Source organism: Homalodisca vitripennis, chromosome 1 (genome assembly GCF_021130785.1).
Source record: "Homalodisca vitripennis isolate AUS2020 chromosome 1, UT_GWSS_2.1, whole genome shotgun sequence".
NCBI classification, from domain to species: domain Eukaryota; kingdom Metazoa; phylum Arthropoda; class Insecta; order Hemiptera; family Cicadellidae; genus Homalodisca; species Homalodisca vitripennis.
Genome location: NC_060207.1, coordinates 220,797,656 through 220,823,014, shown reverse-complemented (window position 1 = coordinate 220,823,014; position 25,359 = coordinate 220,797,656). Strand labels below are relative to the sequence as shown.

At 33.1% G+C, this 25,359-nt stretch overlaps 1 protein-coding gene across 1 annotated transcript in view; it reads left to right on the top strand.

The window, feature by feature from the left end:
* The window catches only part of LOC124353062 (signal transducer and activator of transcription 5B), a 67,895-nt gene extending 43,572 nt beyond the window's left edge, over nucleotides 1-24,323 (top strand). Inside the window, exons 14-18 of the mRNA XM_046802875.1 lie at nucleotides 4,046-4,173; nucleotides 4,261-4,416; nucleotides 5,891-6,059; nucleotides 15,228-15,408; nucleotides 23,899-24,323. Coding sequence (XP_046658831.1) covers nucleotides 4,046-4,173; nucleotides 4,261-4,416; nucleotides 5,891-6,059; nucleotides 15,228-15,369 — 595 coding nt within the window. The 3' untranslated portion in view covers nucleotides 15,370-15,408; nucleotides 23,899-24,323. The remainder of the gene's footprint in view (nucleotides 1-4,045; nucleotides 4,174-4,260; nucleotides 4,417-5,890; nucleotides 6,060-15,227; nucleotides 15,409-23,898) is intronic.
* The last annotated feature ends 1,036 nt before the right edge of the window (nucleotides 24,324-25,359 follow it).

Sequence of the window (25,359 nt, the reverse complement as noted above, 5' to 3'; positions counted from 1 at the left end):
TGGCTGTAAAGCAAACTGTAGCACCATCGACGTTGGACTGCTCACCTGAATCCATCAGAACACTGTATCTGTTAGAGACCACAGTTAACTTGTCATTAGTAAAATTTTTAGGTTTGACAGTTTTATTTAAACTTTGCTTCTCAACAGTAGTTCCAGCCAGGTAAAAGTTGTAGTGGACTCCCAAATGATTTACAGTACCAGTCTTCAAGTGACAATCCCTCATAGGGTTCCCTGTTGCAGTAGCCATCAAGTAACAACCCTAGCATTCACCAGAACATCCTAAGCCACACTGGAAGCCATTTTTTTTGCTGTATACATGGCATTTTTATAATATTGTCTGGATTATAGCCTATATTTTTTTGGCAAATTTATCTGCACTGTTTGCATTCATTCCCATCATGGAATCAAAGTGTAAGAGCGACATATTGATAGTGTCAACTACTAACAGACTCCAGTGTGATCCTGAGTCATCTTTATCTGGGATTAAACTGTCACTAAGGCAACAAAAAACAAATTTGTGTAAATTAAAAGAAAGTTGTCTCATAGTATAATCAACATCCATGCCATCAGCCAGCTTCAGGAACTGAGTCGATGCAGGACCCAAGAACAATATAGACTTTTCCAACTATAGATTTTTTCTCTAAAAGAGTCAAAATAACATTCCATCATGGAGTCGTTCAGCCAGTTATTTCTATTAGTTAATGGCACAATTATAAGATTTATGTGAGGATAGTTTTTGTTTTTTTTCCACTAGAGAATTTTGCAGCACAGTTACTTTTTTACTTTGGGTTTTAAGTTGAGTTATCAGGTCTTCATTTTTAGTTTCGAGGTCAGTGACAAGAGCCCTGCTATCAGCTAGCTTACTTTTTAAGGAATACAGTTCTTTATTAAGTATCCCATAACGTTTTTTTAATACTTTCAGCTTTTTCTAATGATGTCTTACTTTCATCCTCCAGTTGAAGTGTAACTAACTCAGCACTTAGCTTCATATGTTTTCATTTCATTTAACTTTATATTCACATATTATTATCATTTTTCCAGAAGTTCTATTTTGGAGTTAAGAGATGTAATATTATCAAAGAACTTTTCCTCAATAGCATTTTCTCTGAGTGACATGTTAAATTTTTGTAGAATGAAGCTCCTCTCTTAGGCTTTCAATTTCCTCTACCAAAGAGCTCAGCATTTCGTCTTGTATTGAAATGTTAACGTCATCTTTATTAATATTATTACACAGTTCAGTTCCTGATAATTTACCAGATGATGAAATGGGGCAATGAATTAAAACAGGAAGATCATCCTCCTTACTATTTAGATGGCTAGACGCTGTACAAGTGCTCTGATTCATAATTATTTCTGCCTCAGTAATAGCATCCTTTAGGCTTTTTTTGATACTAGATTTATTCAGAAGAATTTGTTTAGTTTCTTCAAAAGAGCTGAGGCAAGATATAGTACAGTATGCTGTCTGATTGGTACCAAAAAATGTTAGTTTAAATTTTTTTCTGCCACCCTCATCATCTACAGACATAATAGTAGTAGCAGGCCACTGGGAATGACCTCTTATTTTAGCAAAAACGATGTTCCCTACCATAAATGTCATGTTGATATTAATTCAGAACAATTATCCGTTGATAAACTGTTTTTATAATTTTAGATTGTACAATCAAAGTTCGTACCAAACTACAAAATGAGTATTAAAACTTCTTTCTTTCAAATGTCACCAATTAAAGAAAATTGATTTAAAAAAAATTATAAGAATAAGTAAATAAAAATGTCTGTTAGATATTATTTTTGTATGATAGGTGTCAAAGAATAAATCACAAAATATTTATGTTCAATAGAAATAAGTAACAAAAATTATTCAACAGCAGAGGGATTTTGAACCCATTCTCCTATAGTTCAACAAGTTTTCAGAGATAGACACTATACCAACTGAGCTATTGGACTTGTTGATAAGCAATTGAATAAGTTATATCTTCAGCCAAACAGAAAGCTGGTGTCAGATAAGAACAGCAGAGCCAGCCCAGGGGGTCAAAACTGCAACTAGAGTCCAGCACCAATTTATCTTATCAAGTCATCTACACATGTGATAACAACTAACAACTCAAGTCTCAAGTCTATGCAAAGATAAAAAATAGAATAATTAAACTTTTTCCTTTCACTTTTATAAATGTAACAAATTTTTCACCTGGTTACTGAAGAAAAAAATCTTACTTGACACTTAGGTGTAAATTTTTAGCACTAAAAGAAACTAAGAAACCACAGTATCTGAGCCAGAAAGCAGGAGCACAAAACCTCTTTTACTCACATGTGGGTCTTCCCCCCCATGGAGAAGGATGACATCTCTAATGGGCACACCTCGTCTTTTGTTCGGTAACTGGTTTTTTGCTGACTGTAGCACCTGGCAGTAGTAAGCCGCATTCACTGTTCGTTGATTGTGAAGAAAAAAAATCAATGAGTAGAACTCCCCTTGAGTCAACAAAAATTGTTGCAAGAACTTTTTCCAGCTGAGAGACGAGTTTTGGCTTTCACTGGGCAGCCTTCATCCTTCCTTCGTCGCCACTCCTTTACTTGCCATTTTCGATTCGGGAGTGTAATGGTGGACCCACGTCTCATCACATGTGACGATGTGCCTCAAAAAATCTTCACCTTCTTCTTGAAATCGTTGCAGAAGTCTCCCCAGGCAATCTCCACCTGACCTGTTTTTGATTTCCGGTCAACAACCTCGGAACCCAGCGAGCACTAATTTTTTTTCTGAAGCCAAGGTAGTCTGTGATTGCAGGACTGAAACACTCCCGTAGCTGATACCAATTTCCAACGAGATTTCTTAAACAGTTAACCCGGCGATCACCTTCAATAAGCTGTCGAACCGCACTAATGTTGTCATCTGTAAGACTTGACCTTAGGTGTCGACCGTGACTTTCGTTTTCAACACGTTCTCGGCCATCCCTAAATTCTCTGGCCTACGTATACATCGATTTTGAGACAGAGTAGTGTCCCCAAACTGTGCCTGCAAACGAGTAAAAATTTCCGAAGGCTTAACAGCTTCATTTGTTAAAAATTTGATGATGATGCGTTGCGCAACAGATGGATGTACCTCTCGCTCGGTCATGGCTGTACTGAAGGCAGAACACAACGCTAGTGTGAAGCAAGCAGTTCCCCCACTCCTATTAAGCAAAACGACAATCGCCCACAGCCGCATCACGTCCCGAACGTGTTTGGTACAGTCAACAGCAAAATTACCGTTTATATTTGATTTGCCCTCGTATCTCTTCAAGATCATTCAAGAAAGTATCCTCTATGTGGACAAACTTACATCACCAAAAAACAGAGACTTCCACTCGTACCACACTCGTCATGGCTCAAGATATAACTTGCCAGTCCATCGCACCACCCTATCAGAGAAAAAAAACCATCTTATGCCGGCTGCAGATTTCAAAACCATCTACCTGCATTCATGAAGGACTTTACTGGAGATCGGCTAAGACGAGAATTGAAGACATGACTAGTGAGAAGACCATTCTACAGCACAAGCGAATTCTTCAAAAACAACGGAGAACTCCTACAATCTGACTAAAGCTGAAATGATTTCTGTTTACTGACAATATTGTAATTCTTGATGAATGTACAATAAAAATATTTTGACTTTGAATTCATATATAGTATAAGAAAGATAGATTGTTACTTGTAAAGTTGCTATTAAAACAAGATCATGTACTTTGAACTGTACATTTACTTTGCCTTAATGAAATATATCACAGGAAAATATCTGCTTTATATTTGGTATAAAAAATGATACTGTAGTTGAATAAATATGTTCTTGAATGTGTAGGAATTGTAGTTGAATTTTGTTTTGCTAGCTGACCGCTACACACTTTGCACCTCAAGTCTTTGTTTTCTTATCAGTGCTCTTAAAAGTTTGTAAAGTCCTCTTTTGCTTTTAAAATTTTACTTCTTGAAGCTCAGTTTGCATCAAATAATTAGGTACTAGTTGTGTAAATTATCACATGATGCTGAAATTTAATTGAATTATTTCTTATTTTTCCAGATTAATAATGGGATTTGTCCGCAAAAGACAAGCAGAGGAAATGTTGTCGTCTTGTGCGAGTGGGACATTCCTTCTCCGCTTCTCTGACTCCGAACCAGGTGGCGTGACCATTGCTTGGGTGGGCGGAGGTAAGCTTTCGCCAGAACATCCCAAATCATAGGAATAGATTTTCTGGTGGCAAACAAAAGTGTTTTTGTATTCTTTTCTTTTTTTAGAGTCATCAGAAGTATTCATGCTGCAGCCATTTACCAGCAAAGACTTCACAATCCGTTCCCTTGCCGATCGGATATCCGACTTGCCTCACTTGGTCAACCTCTACCCTGACATCTGTAAAGTGACGGCCTTCAGCAAATACTACACACCTTTCACAGGTATCGTCTACAAAGCATATGTGTAAATTATCTTTTCTTTTTTTACCTGTTTTAAATTACAAGATTTCTACCTGCAGATGTATGTCTGTTGCTTTCGTAATTTATAATGTTTTCTTAGTTTAGTGAAAAAGTTGGAAAAATAATGATTTAAGCATAATAAATTATGCATACTGCACATTGTCGCGAAAAATTGCTAATATGATTTAAATTTGTACAAAATTTTTATCTTTATCCAATACAAACAGGAATAACATTATCATGTTTTAACAAATATGGCAGTAGCTATTTTATCTTATTAACCCTTTCCGGACGAAACACGGGCACTGCCCGGCTGGCGTACTACGTTTCATTTCGCTAACGTATGAGATTAGTTTGATGGGTCCTACTTGCTCTGCATTGTGCTGCTACCTATCAGGAACTACCATTGGAAAAATATTGCAGTACATTTACTGGTTTGTTGACCAAAGTTCCAGCTGATTGAATTGTCTGCCGATGTAAACAAACAAGTCGAGTCATTGTGAATCGCGTTCTTTGTACTTTTATTGTTGTTTTCATTGTAATTCAATTTTGTTTTAGTTTTTAAAATATTGTAAATATGATAGTAAAGTGCATTTAAATAATGTAATCAGTTTTAGGCCTCATTTTTACGTGAAAATACATAACTTTTATTACTTTGAATTGAGTTGCTAGGTATAGTGTTGAAATAATGCGTATATTATTCATTTAGTACTATTTATTTTTCTGATGACTGCAAATACAATTGAATTACATTAGTGATGTACTAGATGATGATTTAACATCCAGTGATGAAGAGACCGATTTGCCTCCTCCACCTGATCTAGGCCTAGATAGCTCTAACAATAGGGTTTTGTGTAAAATTTATTTTTGTTCAGTTTATTAGAGTATAAATAATATTACAAAAGAAACTAAAGTTAAGATACGCATATTCAAGAAAACAAATATTTTTGATGCACCAATAACTTTAAAATGTACAATAAACTTGGGATTTTGGTTTAAAAAAAAAAAAAAAACAAAAACAATGTTTGTTTTAAGTTTTAAATTGTAAAGTAAAAATATAATGGTATAACAAATACCATTGTTTTATACCTGGTTTTACTGTACATTTAGAACCTAATCATAAAAAAACATGCATTACCCTATTTTTCCAAATAAAAAGGGTTTGTTTAAAAAATACAACACTGTACTTTAACTGAACATTTAAATACAACCAGAAAGAGAAATGAAACTTTTAATGAGTCCCAAAGGGTTAATACACCACAAACAAAATTCATGACATTTTCATAGTTAATTGAAAAAGAATAGTTTTGTGCAATAAGTTTATACAAGGACATACAAAAACCATCAGTTACCATCCAAGTTAACCACTAACCAAAAATTCTGCTATTTTTAAAAGGATGAAGCTTTGTTTTTGTTTTCTTAATGATTATGGTAAACATGTGTTAAATGTGTGCAGAGAACCAGCCAACATCGAACAACGGATACGTCAAGCCTCTTTTGGTAACACACATTCCGGGTATGGGAGGACAGCCTGGTAGTAACATCAACAGTTACCCCAACACACCGCAGACAATGTTCCAGCCACAGTCTCCCGACACAGCTTCCGTCATGTCAGACCCTGTCAGGTAAGCATTCACACCTTGCCAACAAAAAATGAGGTGATAATTTTGATTTAAATACTTTTGTCTCAGTTGTGCTTGGACCAATAACAGTCCAGATTGAGAGCCAGTTGTAGTAAAAGGTCTGTTTTACTCCACACGAACAATGTGAAACCCCAAACCACCTTGCACCTTATACATCCATGCTAATATGACATTACAATGCAGCGGAACTGCTCCAAGTAGTCATCATCCATGCTAATATGACATTACAATGCAGCGGAACTGCTCCAAGTAGTCATCATTGGTCCACTGTAAATACAGCTGTTTTGTAATTACAACATATTTAGTTGTTGATACTGACAGTGAAAAAATACTGGAATGAAAATCCGATCTATTTTACTAACTAATTTTCTAAATTGAGTGAAAGATCCAAGAGTTGTCGATCTCTCTATTCAGTAGCTACAATTCCAGAAACGCTAAACTGGAGTTCCATTTATTACATACAGGTTGATTCTGGAAATGACACAAATAGTGCCACAATTGTGATTTGTCGATAACAGACCTTTTCAGTTAAAAATCGCCAGATGATCATAGAAATACTTAGAACCATTCAGATCATCTTATCGATGTGGTTTGGCAGCATCGAAAATTTCTTTCTAACCTGTTTACAGACACAATGAAATAACACTTTATTTTATAGTGATATATTAGTGCTACTCAGAGTATTGAATAGAAAGGTAACAAGATTTAATACATTTGCTTGTATGTTCACTTTATATATATATATATATATATATATATATATATATATATATATATATATATATAATTTGTATAAGCAGCAATAGCCTGATATAATTTTCAGTCAAGCTTGAATTACAAAAAGGACTTGCTTCGCCGAGACTCAAATCCGGATCTCTTAATTACCGAGCGAGCATGTTACTTTTACACAACAGGGTCCTTACTTTTTAAGATTCAATTATTTTTTTATTGGACCGTTTCTGTCACATATGTGTTTAAACAAACGTTTACTAACATGTGATCGGAAGGCCAAATATCTGCCAAATGTCTTTTAACATTCATTAGATTTGTATAAACGGCAATAGCCTGGTTTGATTTTCAATAACGATTGAATCACAAAAAAGTGCTTGCTCCACCAGGACTCGAACCGGGATTTCTCGTATAATTTGTCAATTTGCATTTATTTAAACACATATGTGAAAGACACATATATTATTTTAATGTGTATAGCAAACAACTATATAAAAATGACTGTCATTAAATTTTCATAAAGAATAAGTTTGTTTTGCACTGTAACGTTTTTTAAAGTATTTCTTTTTATAATAAAAAATTTAATTTATGTATTGAATAGAATAAATAAATTTAAAATATTTTGATTTAGACTTGGTGTTTATAGGTCATGTCATTCACCACAATGAGGGTTACTCTAAGAATCTATACCCATACTAATCAAACCATGGAAAACTTCTTTGACATTTTTTTTAGTGTACCAACTCGCCATGACAATTTTCTATCTTTATATCTGTCCAGTGCTCCTGAAGAGCTAGCTAAATTACATTCTCATCCATTCATTCTTTTTCCACCCCTGCTGTAGTCATTATCTTCAAACACCATGTGGGAATATCTCCACGAATTTGATAATGGTTTCTTTTGTTCTCGACACATTCAGCTCTTTGCTGGTCTGTCAAATCATGAAACACCCAAAAAGAAATGTTTCCTGACTGCTTAAAAATCCTTATTTGAGCTTTGATCATAGCGTAAGTGCAGTTTTTGTCTTCTTCAATCATAGCACAATCCTAATTATCCTTTGAAGCAATATCAGAATGCAGCCTACCCGAACGTTCATCATCCTGAAATGAAGTCAACCTCTCCCGAATTCGGACATGTGATTGTGCTTTTACACCAAAACCAAGGTCATTACATTATTATTAAATCATAGCCCAAAAATGCCGTCTTGACAAGTCCATGGTTTAATAATATTGGACTTTGCGCACAGACGATAATGGTAAACTGATGAACACATACTGTTAGTGAGATAAGATTGATGTATCTCAATGCTTTAAATTGAGATTTATCCTCATTTAAGGAGTTTCAATGATTAATTAATTATGATGTAACTGTAACTGCAATGTTATTGTGAAGGTTATATTGTCTGTTTGTAGCTATCACTCGGTGTTGGAGCTTTGAGGCCGGATGGGAACCTGGCTATACATGTCCATGACATCGTCTACTTAGTTTATGACTCGTCCAGTATTTCTATATAAAAAGAATGCAGTTTTACCTCTATACGGTATAAAATGAAAAATTATGAGAAAAATTATCGAAGGCTTATATTATATTTATGACAAGCTACCAAAAGCCTGGAATGCACGTGTGTGTATGGGAATTTGGAATGAAACAACTTTGAAGATTAAAAAAATTATGTCTTCAATATTTATAGATCATAAAATACATTTAATTGTGATACTATGTATCTTTGGGGTGTCTAAATTTGAACTTACCTTAAAAAGACATATATTATATTGTAAAACGGTATGGTTTTTAATGAATATTTTATTATTACAATAGGACCTCGAGTATCAAAGTTTTTATGTAAATTGTTATGTTGACGAAGGGACTTGGAACATGACAAAGTCAGTTATTTACAGATCCCACTCAGTATGTAGTCTGACAAATGAGCATAATCAAAACTGTTAATACTTAGTTTTATAGTAAATGTTAAAGTGGTGGCATATCAATATATATATATATATATATGTCTTGTTTTTCATACACCTCTAGTATTATCTTTATACAGCAAAATCGGCATGGTCCAAACAGTCTTGAATAATCCTGAAAATAGAATATTTATTTATTGCACATATTCTTCGAGAACAGAGCAAAAGTCAGGTATTTTTCTTGTTGCAACTAGTGTTTGTCAAATTAGGTGGTGTCTGTGTCCTCCATTGCAGAAACTCTTGGATTGTGTAGAGCGGGCGATCCAGCAGTCTCTTAGGGAATTCTTGAAGTTCTTCTCTGGAAGCCCTTTCACGGAGTCGGGTAGCTTATTGAAGAAGAATGCTCCCCTGTATGATGCTTTTTCTCGAACAGGCTGAGATGGTGTTGATTAAGGAGCAAGTTGCTTCCGTGTCTGGTACTGTGGAGATGTCTCTTGGATGTAGAGTCCTACAGAAGTCAGGATTTTCAGCTCATTCAAGGCTTCTCAGCAAGTGTCCATTGGTCCAAGCCTTGTAAGTGCTCTGACTGTCCTCTTCTGGATAACGAGCATCCTCTGGAGTTTTGCTGTTGTTCCTTCCCAGACTATCAGGCCGTATCCCAGATGAGTCTCAAACAAAGAGTAGTGTGCTGCCATTGCTGTACTGCCACTTGAGTACTGCCTATCTGTTTCAGTCTTCGTATTGCATAGAGGCTACTGTTAAGTTGGCGACAAAGTTGATTTATGTGGGGTTCCCATGTTAGTTTTTGATCTAAGGTTATTTCTAGGAGGCCGTGATAGTGATTTTGAATTGTAGTGAAGACCAGTTTTTGGGTTTTTGGCTCGTTTAAAACCAGATCATTGAGATGATAGTATTGGTTTGCCATGAAGGCTATAAAAGAGTCGACATCTGGTTGGTCTTTGTTCTTGTTTGCTACAATCAAAGTTGTTTCGTTAGCATACATTACCGTTTCACAGTGGCTCTGAAGATAGTTTGGGAAGTCATTGGTTAAGAGAATACATAGCACAGGTCCAAATACAGAGCCTTGAGGCACCCCTCTGCTTTCAGTAGCTGTTCGGATTTTACTTTTTTTACTGTATGGGTGACTTCTATCAGCTGTTTCCTGTTGCTTAGATAGCTCTTGAACCAGTGCAGTTTCTTGTCTGTAATTTCCAGAATTGCAGCTTTGTTATTATGAGGGTATGATCTAGATAGTTGAATACCTAGCTGTGGATACATCAGATTCCCTGGTGTTAGTGCAAACAAAATCTATAGAGCTCTTACTATGGCAAATTATTCTAGTCGGTGGTAGAGGAAGCCTTCTCAAACCGTAACTGTGGAGCATCTTTTCTAAGTTTCCTTTGTCTCTACTTCCTGTCAGGTTAATTATATAGACATCCCCCATCACAAGTATTGGGGTTGTTAATAGTTGTAACTTTGTCTAGCTCAGATGATAGGATATCAATTGCATTTTCCAGTTTGCCGCAGGCTGGTCTGTAGACACTCAACAGATAAAATAGGCCTTGTTTTAAGTTCTATTTTCGGGATCAGGATTGTTCCTCAAGCATATCTGATTGCTGCCAAAAACATGATGTAATTTGACTTTTTGAGTGGACCTCTTGTGCAATGTAATTAGTTTTTTATTTGATTGGTTAAAAACTTTTATTGTTCATCACATCTACTCCCATTATTTTGACATTTGCAACAGATGTGCGTGAGGTTTACAACTTATTCTCAACACCATTCTTTCAAACCAGTATAAACCGGCCAGGATATTGCTGCTGAACCGGTAGCCAGATCTTTCCCTAGTGTAAATGCGGATCTAGGTATTCGAGGTCTTCAGTTAGTTGATCGAGGTCCTACTGTATACAATTCAAAAGTTTTTTAAAGTATTTTTTTGTCAATTGACAATCTATTTAATTGGTCTTAAGAGAGAAACCTTGGAACCAGTGCTGGTAAAACTGCATTCTCCAGAGAACATACGCGGCCAGTACAACCAATTCTGAAATCATGAAAGAACCAAATATTAGAGCTGTACAGTAGAATATAAGCGAGGAGTAATTTTTCTTGGTTGTTTCTTTTATTAAACTTATGTTCCTAAGTTAATTATTCCAACCTCCTTTCTCTACGGTATTTTATCAATGTTGTTGTAAATTTTATTCAAATTTTTTAAATGTTGTCTATTTTTAATAGCTGATTCAGCATTTATTTTATACGTTGTTTGTAAATTTGTTGGCATTTTCTTACAAATATATATTTTATAATTTGAGAGCTGTGAATTCTTAGTAAGTTTATTCCTGGGATACTGAGAATCATATTATGACTTGTAGCATATTATGACGCATAATTACTGAATACGATAAATAAATATACATATATATATAACTGTAATTTCGAGTTTAGATATCACGACCAATGAGCACAATATTTTATAGTAATTGTACTTAGAGAGTATTTACTGACAAATAACAACGATTACAAGTGACTGGATATCATCATATTTCAATGTTTGTTCTCACAGATTCCACTGTCTTGTCTGTTTTCTTGCACTAGTTGCACTTATTGTATTGTGATAATGTTTCTGGTGCTTGTATTCTAGTGTAATTGAATAGATATATGTTCCAGTCTTTAGTGTCGATAATAATGTATGTCATCGGTGTTCATTTAACATCTAGGTCATGTAAGATTTCGGTGCCAAACACTTCTTTTCGAACAGAACTTCCATCCCACATATCCTTGTCACGTGTAGTAAATTATTTTAAACGACATCTTCCATGTTTCTATATTTATAGCGTTACTTTTTCATGATTTACTTCATACAAATTTCATGTCGCTACGTCAATGTTATAAATCATAAAGATGATTTACTTGGTTTTACCGGCGGTTATTATATTATTATAAATAATTAATGTATAATAAATTTTACCAGGCATATCTAGTTTTCAGTGTTAGTTGTGCATTGCTGAAATTAAATAGAAAATAAACAGTTTTGTTAAGTTAGTTAAACATCCTTATGTTTATGGAGCACTTGCCTAAAATACTTAAAATAATTCCCTAAAATGCTAAGATTATTAAACTTCTTTATTTTTTATTACTTCTGCCAAGATGAAAAATGTAATTTTAAATATAACAGTTGACTACACTTCTCATAATAATAATCTAACGATTAAGATATACATTAATTTGGTTGCCTAATAAGTTGATTTTATTAGGCATGTTTAGTTGATATTTATTTAATTTTTGTCCCAGCTTATCATACTGATAAAAGTTTTTGGGGTTTTGTGAAAGAACCAATTTGTAGCAATTCTTTAACTAAATGTAAGTTATTAAGTCTATAAATATATATTTTTATTCAAAGGAAATGAAACAACATTAAATATACAATTGTTTTTTTTTTTTTTTTTTTTTTTTTTTTTTTAGAGAGATTTATTTACTAAATGTAAAACAAATAGAGAAAATATTTTAAAACACTCATACCTCTTTGGAAGTAAATATATAATTAGCTGAAAATCTTATTACAGTGGGGCCAAAATTAGCTTAGATTGTTTTATAGTATATAGTTAAATATATTTATTAATGGTGATGTTACACGTAATATCTGGCCTAATGTTGAGCTTATACAAGCCTGCAGTGTTTTAAATAGTGTTAGAAAATCTTATATATTTTTTTATGAGTGCCTAAATGAAGATATAATATTATAGCCTACACTAAAAACCACACTTTGGCGTTAGAGACATTTAATACCGTACATTTATGAAATAATTTCCAGTGAACAAAATGATAAAAGCCAATACTTTTTATTGATTATTTTAATTTTTTTTTGTATCTTTAATTGATTTGCTGTGCATAAAAACATAGTAGGAACTTTTAGTGTTTTAGTATTACATGTGATGTCGTCATTGAATCGGTGTAATGTTTGATAAATATATATTTACTATGGTGTTTTGATAAGACATTTAGATTGACTCACTTTCAATTCTCCAGTCAAGTGCTGTGCCGTACCGTAGTTGTGTTTATCGTGCCTGGATCTTGTGCTTCTCCGGTAGATTAGAGTAGATTGAGTGTCTTATAGATAAATGTTTAATTCTTGGCCGGTCCAATCTCCGGTGCCATCCCAGTACATTCCACCCATTTACTCTCAAATCTAATATAAATGTTGTTACGATTGTGAACCTGTTGTTTGTTACTGTAGCTCATTCAAAACTCTATTCTGATTGTTGAATGTTTCAAAACTCTGCATACTTTGTTAGATATGTGATGTGGGGGATGAGCCGATTATGAGTTATGAAATATCGCAGTCGTAGAGGTGACTTTAACAATTCTTTGACTCGTCATGCATTATTCCGTCAGCAATAATTACAATGTATAAATCTAAGTAGTAAATAGCCTGTAAGGAAATTATGGAAAATTCATGGTTGCACTTCTTCATACGTACTGTTCAAACCGAGGTTTAAACCTTAGCAACCCTCACTAAAACAGGTTTGAGTTTTCAGCAGAACCGCGTTTTATAAACAGATTTTGTCCCTGACGTGTGAAGCCAATTTAATTGCATCATAAGAAATTGAACAAACATGCAATCACTTTCAGCCCTTTCCGCTCATCCGGCAAAGGCTGCTCGAGTTAGGAAATAACACTACGACGATAGTTGAGTGAAAAACAGGCAACTTAAGTACATGTATGATTAGTCAAAGATCGAAAAGTAAAAATACCAATTCATAAAAAAAAGTATAATCGGCCCATCTCTGATTATAGAAAAATGAATATGGAAAGCCATAAAAGTTACCACTTGAAAATATTTGATTGATTTAAATTATTTTTGTAAAATAATCGTTTAAAAAAAGATTATCTTTAGGCTGTTAATTCGTCAGATTGATTGGTTCCCATATGTTGGGTTGTAAAGTTCAACACCTGCTTGGATGTAATTTCTGATTATTTTATAAAAATATTGCTATTTAAATAATTAAAATTCAAATTGTATTTCAAAGTACCTTTCAAACAAAAATTCTTAGTTTAATTCAATTGATAAATTATAATCTGTGTTGGACTTTTTAAGTTTTCTATTGTTAATGTCTTCTTAATTTTGTGACAGTTTACAGTTATCACATTGTATTTTTTAATTACTGTACAACATGTGATAAATTAAAATATATTAACATTTAATTAATCAGTTAAAGTTAAAATAAAAAGGGCATCAAGATTATTTTCATTATAGTACTGAAACAACATTATTAAGGAACCAATCAAACTGTTAAAATAAAATTATTTAACTCCAAATATATTATTGAAATATATAGGTAAAATATATCTAAGTCTAGTGTACAAATTGAACAGTTGTTTTTGTTGTAATTAAAATTAACTATGAAATATGTTAACTATTTAATTTTAGATCTCTCATATTTATTATATTATTTCAGTTGGTCTTAACCAACTAAATAGTTTTGTTTAAATTTATATTTTCATTCCACTAAGGTTGATAATTTGTTTATCTATTGCATTTATTTTGATTGTTGATTTATTAAGAACAAGTTTTTATATTCATATCAAGTTTAAAATGCTCAAATACAGGGTTATTGATGCCTTAGAAGAAATGATAACAAGCTTATTGTGGCAACATTTTATTTTGGTAAGTGTTTTTCTTTGTAAACAGAAAAGAAATTAAATAAATTTAAACTTTTCCATTTTTGTTATATACGTTGACACTTGAAATATATTTAACATGTGAATATTTGTATCTTCTATTTCCTTTTTTGATTTCGTTGTGCTTAGGAAAGACAGAATAAAGAAGTATATATTTCACATATACTAGTGTATGTTGATTGTCTACGCCGAATCAAGCTTTCTTGCTCAAGTCAAATAAAAATGCCTTACTAGGCCTAAACGTTGTTTGTTGTACTGTTAACATGTGTAGGAGCTTAACTTGCCTCATTGTTAGATGTAGAAACTATCCGTGTTTACGCAAATCCAAATCTGGAGCCGTTCATGTTGCTGTGTCAAGTTTTGATAATTTTATAAAATCTTGCTCTGTCACAACGAATATTTTTCTGTTGAATAGTTTACTGAAGTCGTATGTTTTACAAAGATATTTATTTAAGTTTTATTTGGCTTAAAAGGTGTGTCACACCGCTTCAACTTCAAGCTCAACGAATCATCGGTGCATATTGGATTTCAATAAATAAGTGCTGTTAGTATTTATGTTGTAAATATGTTGATTTTAGTTTATAAGTTTTAATACGATTCTATTTTTATGTGGTAAACTCACATTATGTGCAATTTGTAGTGTTTATATCGTACTCTGTGTACTTACTAGATGGATTATAATATACTGTAATGTTGAAAGACGTGTTATTGGTATTTGTTGTGCCCTCTTGTCCCCAGGGTTGTCATGTACTCATTGTAGCCCGCACAGACAGACACAACAAATGTCATTAGCCTGTCAGACCGTTCTTGTTCTAACACGTTGTGTCTGTCTGTGTAGTTACCCCTATGGTCCGGGTGACATGGATTACAATGAATTCATGAGCAACCTGCCGGCGTTTGACGAGGTGAACGTGGATCAACTACCGGGCGGTCTCAATTTCTTCGATCTCATGAGCCAGTACCAGAACAGCCAGACGTGAACCGGGTCACTGTCGCCGCCGGGATGGTTAGTTAGCAAGGTCTGTATCTGGAATTAAGTCGTCACTTTAGGGTAGTACGTTCGGTGTTCGGTTACACTTTTTTTATCATTTAAACACACTTTGTCACATTCTTTAAGATAAATTTTCTCCAGACTGAAAAATATTGTTTCGCGAGTAATTGAAATTGAAAGTATTTCAAGTAGTATTTTGGAGGCATCTTGTAATCAGATGCACAGAAAAATTTTTTATCTTTCCACGAAGAATTGATATTTAATAGTATTTTTGGAGGCATCTTGTAATCAGATGCACAGAAAATATTTTTTATCTTTCCACGAAGAATTGATATTTAAAGTAGTATTTTAGAGGCATCATGAAAAGTGCTAAGTTATTTGTTGTATGACTATGCGAAATGTGCCTAAGGTTTTTGATGAAAACGCAAGGTTTTAGAAAAAAAATATATAACATTTATTTTTGATCATAAAAAGCATTTTTTTACTTCTTTTTAAAGGTAAATGAATTACGTGTAAGAAACTCTTTAACATTTAAATTTTTGTATAATTTAAAAAAATAAAATATGAGTTTAACCCTTTCAGGGCCAGGAGATGTTGCAAAATTTTTTCACATATCATATCCGCTTGTGACTAGTCAAAAGTGCCAGGCTAAAATTGGCGATTTTGCAGTCTCTTAGATTAAAAATTTATAACTTTTCTTAAAAATTAGAGAATGACCTAAAAGTTGCGCCAAATTACTCGTATAGAATATATTAATACTAATCAACAAACAAATATATAGATGTAGTTTTAATTAATTTAAAAATTAAAAAAAAAAAATGTGTAATAATTTTATTTTTATTTTTTTTTTGTAAATAACTAAAAAAAGGAAAAAATTTAACTGTGGAAGCTATTTTATTATATTGTACATTTATAAAGGAACACCCATACAAACTTTTGTGTTATTTCTCTTATAAATAAATTTTTTATGACACATTTTGTATAAATACGCATAATTGTACTTCACAACAAGTGATAAAGCAACTGACTTTTTCACTGCAAGAAACTTAAAATAAATATTCACATTAGGATGTACCGGTGTAAACAGATGATTTGTAGGATCCATTAAACAGTTTCAATACAGTTAAAAACACTATTTACCAAGAAATATTTACACAGTTTTATTTGAAATGTATTTACACTTTTTCTATTTACAGATATGCTACTTACAATTTCACTCCCGTGAGATCGCAAATTGTCAGTCATTGTAACTACTACACACAATAGCTAAGCACGTAACTACTAAACACTACTAATATTTACAACCACAAAATAAAATAATGAAGAAGAATCCAGCATACAATAGTACGATTACACTAAAGCATAAAGAAATGAACAACAATAGATTGAGTCAGCTGATAATGTCACGTGACAATTACGAAATAAAAATGCATAGACCTCCAAAATAAAAATTATATTCATATTAATTATCTACAAATATACCTGGGAATAAAAAAACATAAAACTTTAATCATTTGACGTCGTATTTATTTAAGAAAACGACGAATATCAAGGCGACTATATTTTGCCGCCTGGGGCTTTTCGCGTATGTTACCGATGGCAATATATTGCCGCCTGAACACTTTTCAGACGTGATCTATGGCGGCAATATATTGCCCCTGGCCCGGAAAGGGTTAAACACAGCAACATTTCTACGGAAACAAAATAAAAATCAAGTTTGAGGTGAAATAACTATTATAAAATAATTTTATTTTGAAGTTTCAATACTTTCATGATAAAGAAAATGTGAAAACAACCCAAAATCATGTGTAATAACTTAATATTGTACCATAAACAGAATTTTTTTTAATAGTTAATTGCTAGAAATTGTATTTACTAAAACTCAATATTTCAGAAAAAAAACCACCTAAAATTTATTTTATATTTTATTAATAGCTCCTTTTAAATTTGTTTAAAAGTAATTTAACTGTCCATCAGAAAGTATATAACAATAAGAATGTTTATATAATTAAAAAAAACTAAAAAATAACTTTTGACGGTGTCTTTTCTATGGAAACAAAATAAAAATTCAGTTTAAGGTAAAATAACTAATATAAAAAAAGATTTTATTTTTTAAATTTAATACTTTTTATGATAAAGAACATTTTAAAAACACCCTAAATTTATGTGTAATAACCTAATATTGTACATTAAACTCAATTATAAAAATTATTCAAGCCCTAGAGGTTTGTTTTGAGCACAGGGTTTTGGAAAATATTCAGTTAAAGTTCATTTTTCACGATGAAAAGCTCCTTTTTAATTCTTTTTGGAATGTTGTACTTTAATGATAAAACCCATTTAAAACAGTGCAAAATTATGTGCAATGAGGCATCTTGTAATCAGATGCAAAAAAAATATTTTTTAAATTCCACGAGGAATTGAAGGTATTTAAGTAATACTTTGGAGGCATATGTTAATCAGATCCACACAAAATATTTTCTATCATTTCACGAGGAATTGAAGGTATTTAAAGTAGTACTTTGGAGGCATCTTGTAATCAGATCCACAAGAAAAATTTTTTATCATTACACAAGGATGCAGTGACTAAATTCATTACATGCATATATTTATTATTTTATAAAAAAAGTTTGTTGAATATTCCTGGATTAAATTTTATATATATATATATATATATATATATATATATATAAATTACTTGTTTTATATTTTATAATAATAAAATAAAGATAGGTAACGTACAATGTACCAACATTTTTGTGGTATACTCGGTAATCAAACGAGTTTATTCTTAATCAGAGGGAATCAATATAAGGAATACTCAATCAGCAGGGATCTGTGATTCTTCTCATCTATGAAACCATGGTGGCGCCAAACAATATTAATCATTTTACAAGAATTGCGTGCTATTATGTTGTTATTTTATGAACAAAACACAAGATATTCCGTCATGTACATGATGTGGTGAAAGTTAAGAATTTATTGCAAACAAGCTAAATCAACATATACTTTGGTTAGGTAATATTTCTTTTGAAACCAATTTTCCTAAAAAAATCTTTGATTTTCTGTTTACCATGGCTTGTGTGTCTGTGCTAGTACAGAAGCTTGTCTGTTATCAGTGTGGACATTGCCAGCTGTAGCGCTTAAAACATTGGAAGTATGAAAATTGTTCTACCTGTTCTTGGAATTAACTGGAACTCATGAAGTGGTAAATTATAAAAGTCTACTGTCAATGTTAATTTGAGAACTTGTTAAAAAAGTGTGCACAAAGTAGATTTTTAAAGAAATCACAGAAAATAGATACAGGTTATTATCAAAACTATGTACATTTTGTAAAAAAATTATTTAACAAAATTTTAACTTTATCAATATAAAGAAATTTCATATCAATATATTGTGTTTAACTTTCCAAATGTATTAAGAAACAAACACGATATGTAGCATGGCTATAACAAAGCAAGTCTCTATTGTAAAATGTTTTATTTGATATGAAAACATAGTGATAACTTCTTCGTTATGTATATTGAAGCAACTCTTTCTTTCACAGCTTCAACAGATTGAAATCTTGTTCTGCAGATTTGACCTTGGGGAACACATAAATCAAGATGGTACAAGGTCACACAAATAAAGCAGAGTTTAATTATATACCAATAAAATAAAAACTCTGTTGGAATTATAAAAATGTCTTCAATGTTATAACAGTGAGAAGTTGAACTTGACTAGAAACTTCTGTATAAACATTGCTGAATACGCCTGTGCTTTGTATTAATGGAAAATCCATAACTTATTTTTAATAACCAGTTCTTAATAGCAGATGATCAGATTAAGACGGTTAACCAAATTTTTGAATAATTTTAGTTGTTTTGTAATAGATTTTAATGTTTTGTGTGATTCTTTCTTTAAATGGCAAATAGACCATATTACATAAATATAGAATGTCGACTGATCCTTGGTATTGTGGAAAAGGACTGATTTAAGTACGGTAAGTAAAGTGTATTATTCAGTTTCTAATGTCTGTATTTTTTCAAATGGTATTTTCTGTGCCATTTGATTTTAAAGCTGTCAAGAGACTAAAAACATTACTATGCAATGATTGGGTTCGGTGGTTCTTATCAGTGTTGGATTTCTCTGAACAATGCTTCACGGTCCTTTTGAGCCTGAGACCTTTAGACTTGGATATTTGTGGAAAATCCGTTACTGGCTGTTATAGCGCTCTCTGAACAATGCCTCACGGTCCCTTTGAGTCTGAGACCTTTAGGACTGGTTCTTTGGGAAATCTGTCACTGGCTGTTATAGTGCTCTCTGAACAATGCTTCACGGTCTCTTTGAGCCTGTGGCCTGTAGTCCTGGCTCTTTTGGGAAATCCGTCACTGGCTGTTATTGCGCTCCCTGAACAATGCTTCACGGTCCCTTTGAGCCTGTGGATCTGTAGGCCTGGATCTTTTGGGAAATCCATCACTGGCTGTTATAGCGCTCTCTGAACAATGCTCCACGGTCCCTTTGAGCCTGTGGCCAGTAGTCCTAATTCTTTTGGGAAATCCATCACTGGCTGTTATAGCGCTCTCTGAACAATGCTCCACTTTGAGCTGTGGCCTGTGGCTTTCTTTTGGGAAATCCTGACTGGCTGTTATAGCGCTCTCTGAACAATGCTCCACGGTCCCTTTGAGCCTGTGGCCAGTAGTCCTAATTCTTTTGGGAAATCCGTGATTGGCTGTTATAGCGCTCTCTGAACAATGCTCCACGGTCCCTTTGAGCCTGTGGCCTGTAGTCCTAATTCTTTTGGGAAATCCGTGACTGGCTGTTATAGCGCTCTCTGAACAATGCTTCACGGCCCCTTTGAGCCTGTGGCCTGTAGTCCTAATTCTTTTGGGAAATCCGTGACTGGCTGATATAGCGCTCTCTGAACAATGCTTCACGGTCCCTTTGAGCCTGTGGCCTGTAGTCCTAATTCTTTTGGGAAATCCATCACTGGCTGTTATAGCGCTCTCTGAACAATGCTCCACGGTCCCTTTGAGCCTGTGGCCTGTAGTCCTAATTCTTTTGGGAAATCCATCACTGGCTGTTATAGCGCTCTCTGAACAATGCTCCACGGTCCCTTTGAGCCTGGGATCTTTAAGACTGGATCTTTTGGGAAATCCATCACTGGCTGTTATAGCGCTCTCTGAACAATGCTCCACGGTCCCTTTGAGCCTGTGGCCTTTAGGCCTGGATCTTTTGGGAAATCCATCACTGGCTGTTATAGCTCTCTCTGAACAATGCTCCACGGTCCCTTTGAGCCTGTGGCCTGTAGGCCTGGATCTTTTGGGAAATCCATCACTGGTTGTTATTTCACTCTCTCTCCCTGAACAATGCTTTTTCTGAAGTTCATTAGTGATGAAGGATGATTTGAAGGCATTTCAGGATTATAAACATTTGCCATCATTATGAGTTATAACAACAGAATCACGTTTTGTGAAATGTATCTACTCTCTCTCTTGTATGTGTCAAATCCTATGTGTAATTTAAAAAAAAAACAACAAACGCACAATGATGAACACACTAAAGTAGAAGTTGACAACAAAATAGATGTTTATCCAAAGCAAACGTTAATTTGAACCCAACACCAAGTCAGAAGAAACATAAACAAAATAATTATGATACAATTCAATTTGATGTGTGCTTTTAAATACATAATACACTTATTACAACACATACGTACCGATCAAGCAAATGATGCACATATAACAACACAGATGTACCGCTCAAACATTTGATGCACACATTATAGCAAGCAAGTTGATACTGAGCTGAAAGTCCTCAGCGATGTATATGGTTTGTCCCACATCATCATGATGGTTTGGCTCGGCACACCCCTCAAATTCGACAAAGGACAGAAAGGGTTGAACGGAAGAGAAAACTTTTAACACAATTGAAATTAAACCTATTTATTCAAATTATTTTTTAATACAATTCAGAGAAAATTTCTAGTCTTCATGTATTACACTTTAGAAGAGCCTAAGAATCTCTTTTTGACTCAGTTTATCTTTAACAAATGACTGCTAACCACGACTTTCTTTAAGACAAGACAAGACAATTCTTTATTTTCACATTCATCAAGAAGGAAATGGCGTCAAATACATATTATCTTAAAATTTTTCCCAGGTTTGTTGTCATTAGCTGCCTAGGTCTTCACATTCTCTGCGAGTCGGCTCTCCAATTCAAGAATTCTTTTACTGAGTAAAAGGGTCTCTCTTGGAACCAGGAGTGCAGGCTTTTCTTCAACTTCCTTCCTTCCATTTTCTTCAGCTCATCAGGGAGATTATTGAAGAATTTTGCTCCAGCATAGGTTGGTTTTGTTTCAGAGAGAGTTAACTTGTGGATTGGCAAAGTAAAGTTATTGGCATGCCTTAGTATTGTAAGAGTGAATGTCTTGGTGCTGTTGGACGTTATGAGTTGTAGCTATCAAAATACACTCTACAATATAAAGGCTACTGTTGAAAACCTCCACTCTTTGAATACCCCTCTACAGCTCTTTCTAAATCCCAAGCCGACCATGATTCTTAGAGCCTTTTTTTGAAGAATGAGGATTCGTTGGAGATTTCTTTCAGTTGAACCACCCCAAACCGCTAAGCCATATCTCATATGGCTTTCAAACAGAGCATGATAGGCTGTTATTGTGGCTTTTGTCGTGCTTATAGCTTTCGTCCTTTTTATGGCATAGATTGCTGAGCTAAGTTTAAGGCATAAGTTATCAATATGATTTAGCCAAGAGAGTTTGTCATCAACAATGATTCCAAGATAATTAGTTGAGCTGACAGATTGAAGATTAAAGGCTAAAAGGCTTTAAAAGGTTTTCACTACAAAGACACCAAAAATCGAAATAAAACAATTCTCCTGTTATCTAAATCTAAAAATAAATGCTGAACTAAAAGTTTTGTCTTCTAAAAAATCAAAATTCTTGTAGTCAAATTTAAACAAACAGATTGTTAAATAGCTTTTTTAATACAAAGTTCACTTTTAACAAGTACATTTGTTCTAATTTACAAATCAAAGTCTTCTCAATGAATATTACTAACTTCTCACGACACAAAAAATATAAAATAGCAAACAGTAAAATTAAACTAAATTAGTATTGTTAATTTTGATTAAATCAATTTGGCTGTTGGGGGAAATGTTATTATTTATAGCTACATAAATAAACAATAGACTAAATGAAGTCTGGCACGATAAATAATCTCTCTCTCTCTCTCTCTGGGTATCTCCCTTCATCACATTAGCAGAGCTTTTCTAAGCCAGGAAAGTTAACCACTAAGAGTTACCTAAATGGTCGGTTGCACTGCGGACAATTATAATTATAAATTCTGTATTGGAGACTGATGTCATCTCCTCTAAAGGATTCCTCAGACCATGGAAAGAAGGGGGTTCTCAAGATAAGGTAGGTAGTGTTACAGCTTGGTGTGTATTATATGTGATTAGCCATCTGATGTTAATCATGAGAGGTTGAATAAAATTAAATAAGTATTCCAACTAATCGTAATATTTTCAGTAAATTGATGTACGTAAAAACAACTTAGATGAATTTGTCATCAGAGAAAATATGCGTACTCATAATACACGTGGGAAGAGCAAAATTGGTACCCCAATGCATAGACTGCCAAATGACACAAATGGTATACACTTTTTCAATAAATTACCACTGTCTACTAGAACTGCACCTATAAGTATGTTCAGCACTAGGATGTACAGCTGGTCACTTAAAACAGAATTCTTTTGCTGTGAGATTACTGTTGATTTTAATAAGACTAATATAGTTTTTTTACATTAATTTATGAGTGAAAACTGTTTCATTATGTGTGATTTTTAACTCTTATAATAGAGAAATTAATCAAATATTTTAACATTTAAATTATATAAACCAACACAATGGAGCATCAAAAAACCTGACGGAATGTAATGTAAGTCTTACCAACAATCCAACATGGTACACTGACTTTATTTGCTGTATCATGTGATAAAATGTTATATATAACTGTTCCCAATTTGTTTATTCTTCGATTTTCTTGTCGTCATAATGGTCACCGTATCCATAAGACCAATGTAAAAATATAAGAATTCAATTTTTACTTTTACTTCCAAAAACAATAGTTTTTCCTTGGACCTAGTGGACACTATGTACAAAATTTCAAGTGTCTAGGATCTTTCTGGGAAAGAGTTCTTATTTAAATGAAAAATAACAGAAAAAGCTTCTATATTTCATGGGATTTTATACCCACATCTTCAGAAACTAAAATAAGAATATAAAAAGATCAATAAACACAACAAATAAAAAAAAATACACAAAACCACAAATGAATGTTATTGAGTCAGTGCATTTATTTATTCTGTTGACACAAAACTTTAAAGATAACTCGCCGAAAAGTGGCTTGAATAATAGTGGTCAAAGACACTGTTGGTACCAATGATGCCATAGTGACATGTGGCATCCTTAATTTAGGCTGAGCATCAGTACTTTTTTTAAACTTTGTTTTGTTTGCCCTTCCAGAAAATCTTGCAACTCTAGTGTGATGTCCACAACTGGAAAGCATTTTGATGTCACAAATAAGATGATCCACCAGTTCATCTGCTGAAGATGTCTATACATTTTAAAATGTTTTTAATTACTGACTAAATTACGTGGTTTAAATATTTTTATTGTATAAGAAAACTTAATTTGAAAATAGCTTTCAAGAAATATGACTGTAGGAAATATATGAAAAGTTAAAAGTTGTTAGCGTTATCACAAACGTTCAGATGTTAGGTGAATGATTCTTAGAAATATACTCAGTTAAGAAAACACATATAAAGTTAAATAATATCAATATATTGTTGATAATATTCAGTGCAAATGGTGTCCTTGAGAATGTTAAAATAAATAACTGTAAGCATTGTAGAAAGCTTTACAATGTTAGTAAATATAAAGCAGCAATATTTTTATAAACTTTTAACGTCTCCCTATATAAAAAGCATGCTGTTATTATTTGTATTGTATTATACTATTGGGTGTGTTAGTTTATCCTGCTTTGAAGTTATTTGAACTACTCAGGGGCGTGCCCAGGAAGGGGATATCCTTCCCCGAAAATCAGTTCTACCTTGTGAAAATTTTAGTCACATACAATAAAAACCATTCAAAAATCTGAGAATAGTTTAACAATATACATACACTTCAGGTTAAATCTAAGAAAGGACTATGCAGTCACCTGATCAAATAAACCCGTTGCCCATGGAATTATTTCCCTTTCCCCCTGAAATATATTGCTGAGTCCACCCCTAGAACTATTCCACTCCACTGTGATCCAAATTTGCACTAGCTTGTTTTTCTGACATACGAACACAGTGGAGTGAAATGGATCTGATTATCGTTCATTTATTTAATTTTTTAAATTTATTACTGTGTATAAATTATACTAATGATGTATAACTGTATAAAATTAAAATAAATAAAATTATTTTAACAAACAAATATTGCATAAAACATGAAATATCATGATACGATTGATTCCAAAAGGTAGGACTATCTTCGTAATTATTATAAAAAGTAAACTAAATCCCTCGGTTAAACATTTACTGAATGTAAATGTCATGTAAATCTTAATGACACTCTATAAAGGCTGAAACACAAGTCATTTACATTTAATACATGTTTACCAAGGGTTTTAGTTTACGTTTTATAATTATGAATAATCTTGTTTTATTTGTCACAAAGAAAATAAACATTTCAAACATGTGTAAATAAATTTTTTTGTTTTATTTAGAAACTGAATTTTGTGCAAATACTAATGATCGCGTTAAGGGTTGTATAAAAAAATTTTGATCTTGTTTGCAATAGAAAACGGGTAAACCATTAGCATTTGCTCTAAATTCGCTCTCATTGGTTGAGCTTGTTTCAAATCGGTCCTATAAACCAAGCTGCTCACAGCAGGGTAAACAAACAGACCTGTTAGTTCATTAATAGCAACTATAATAC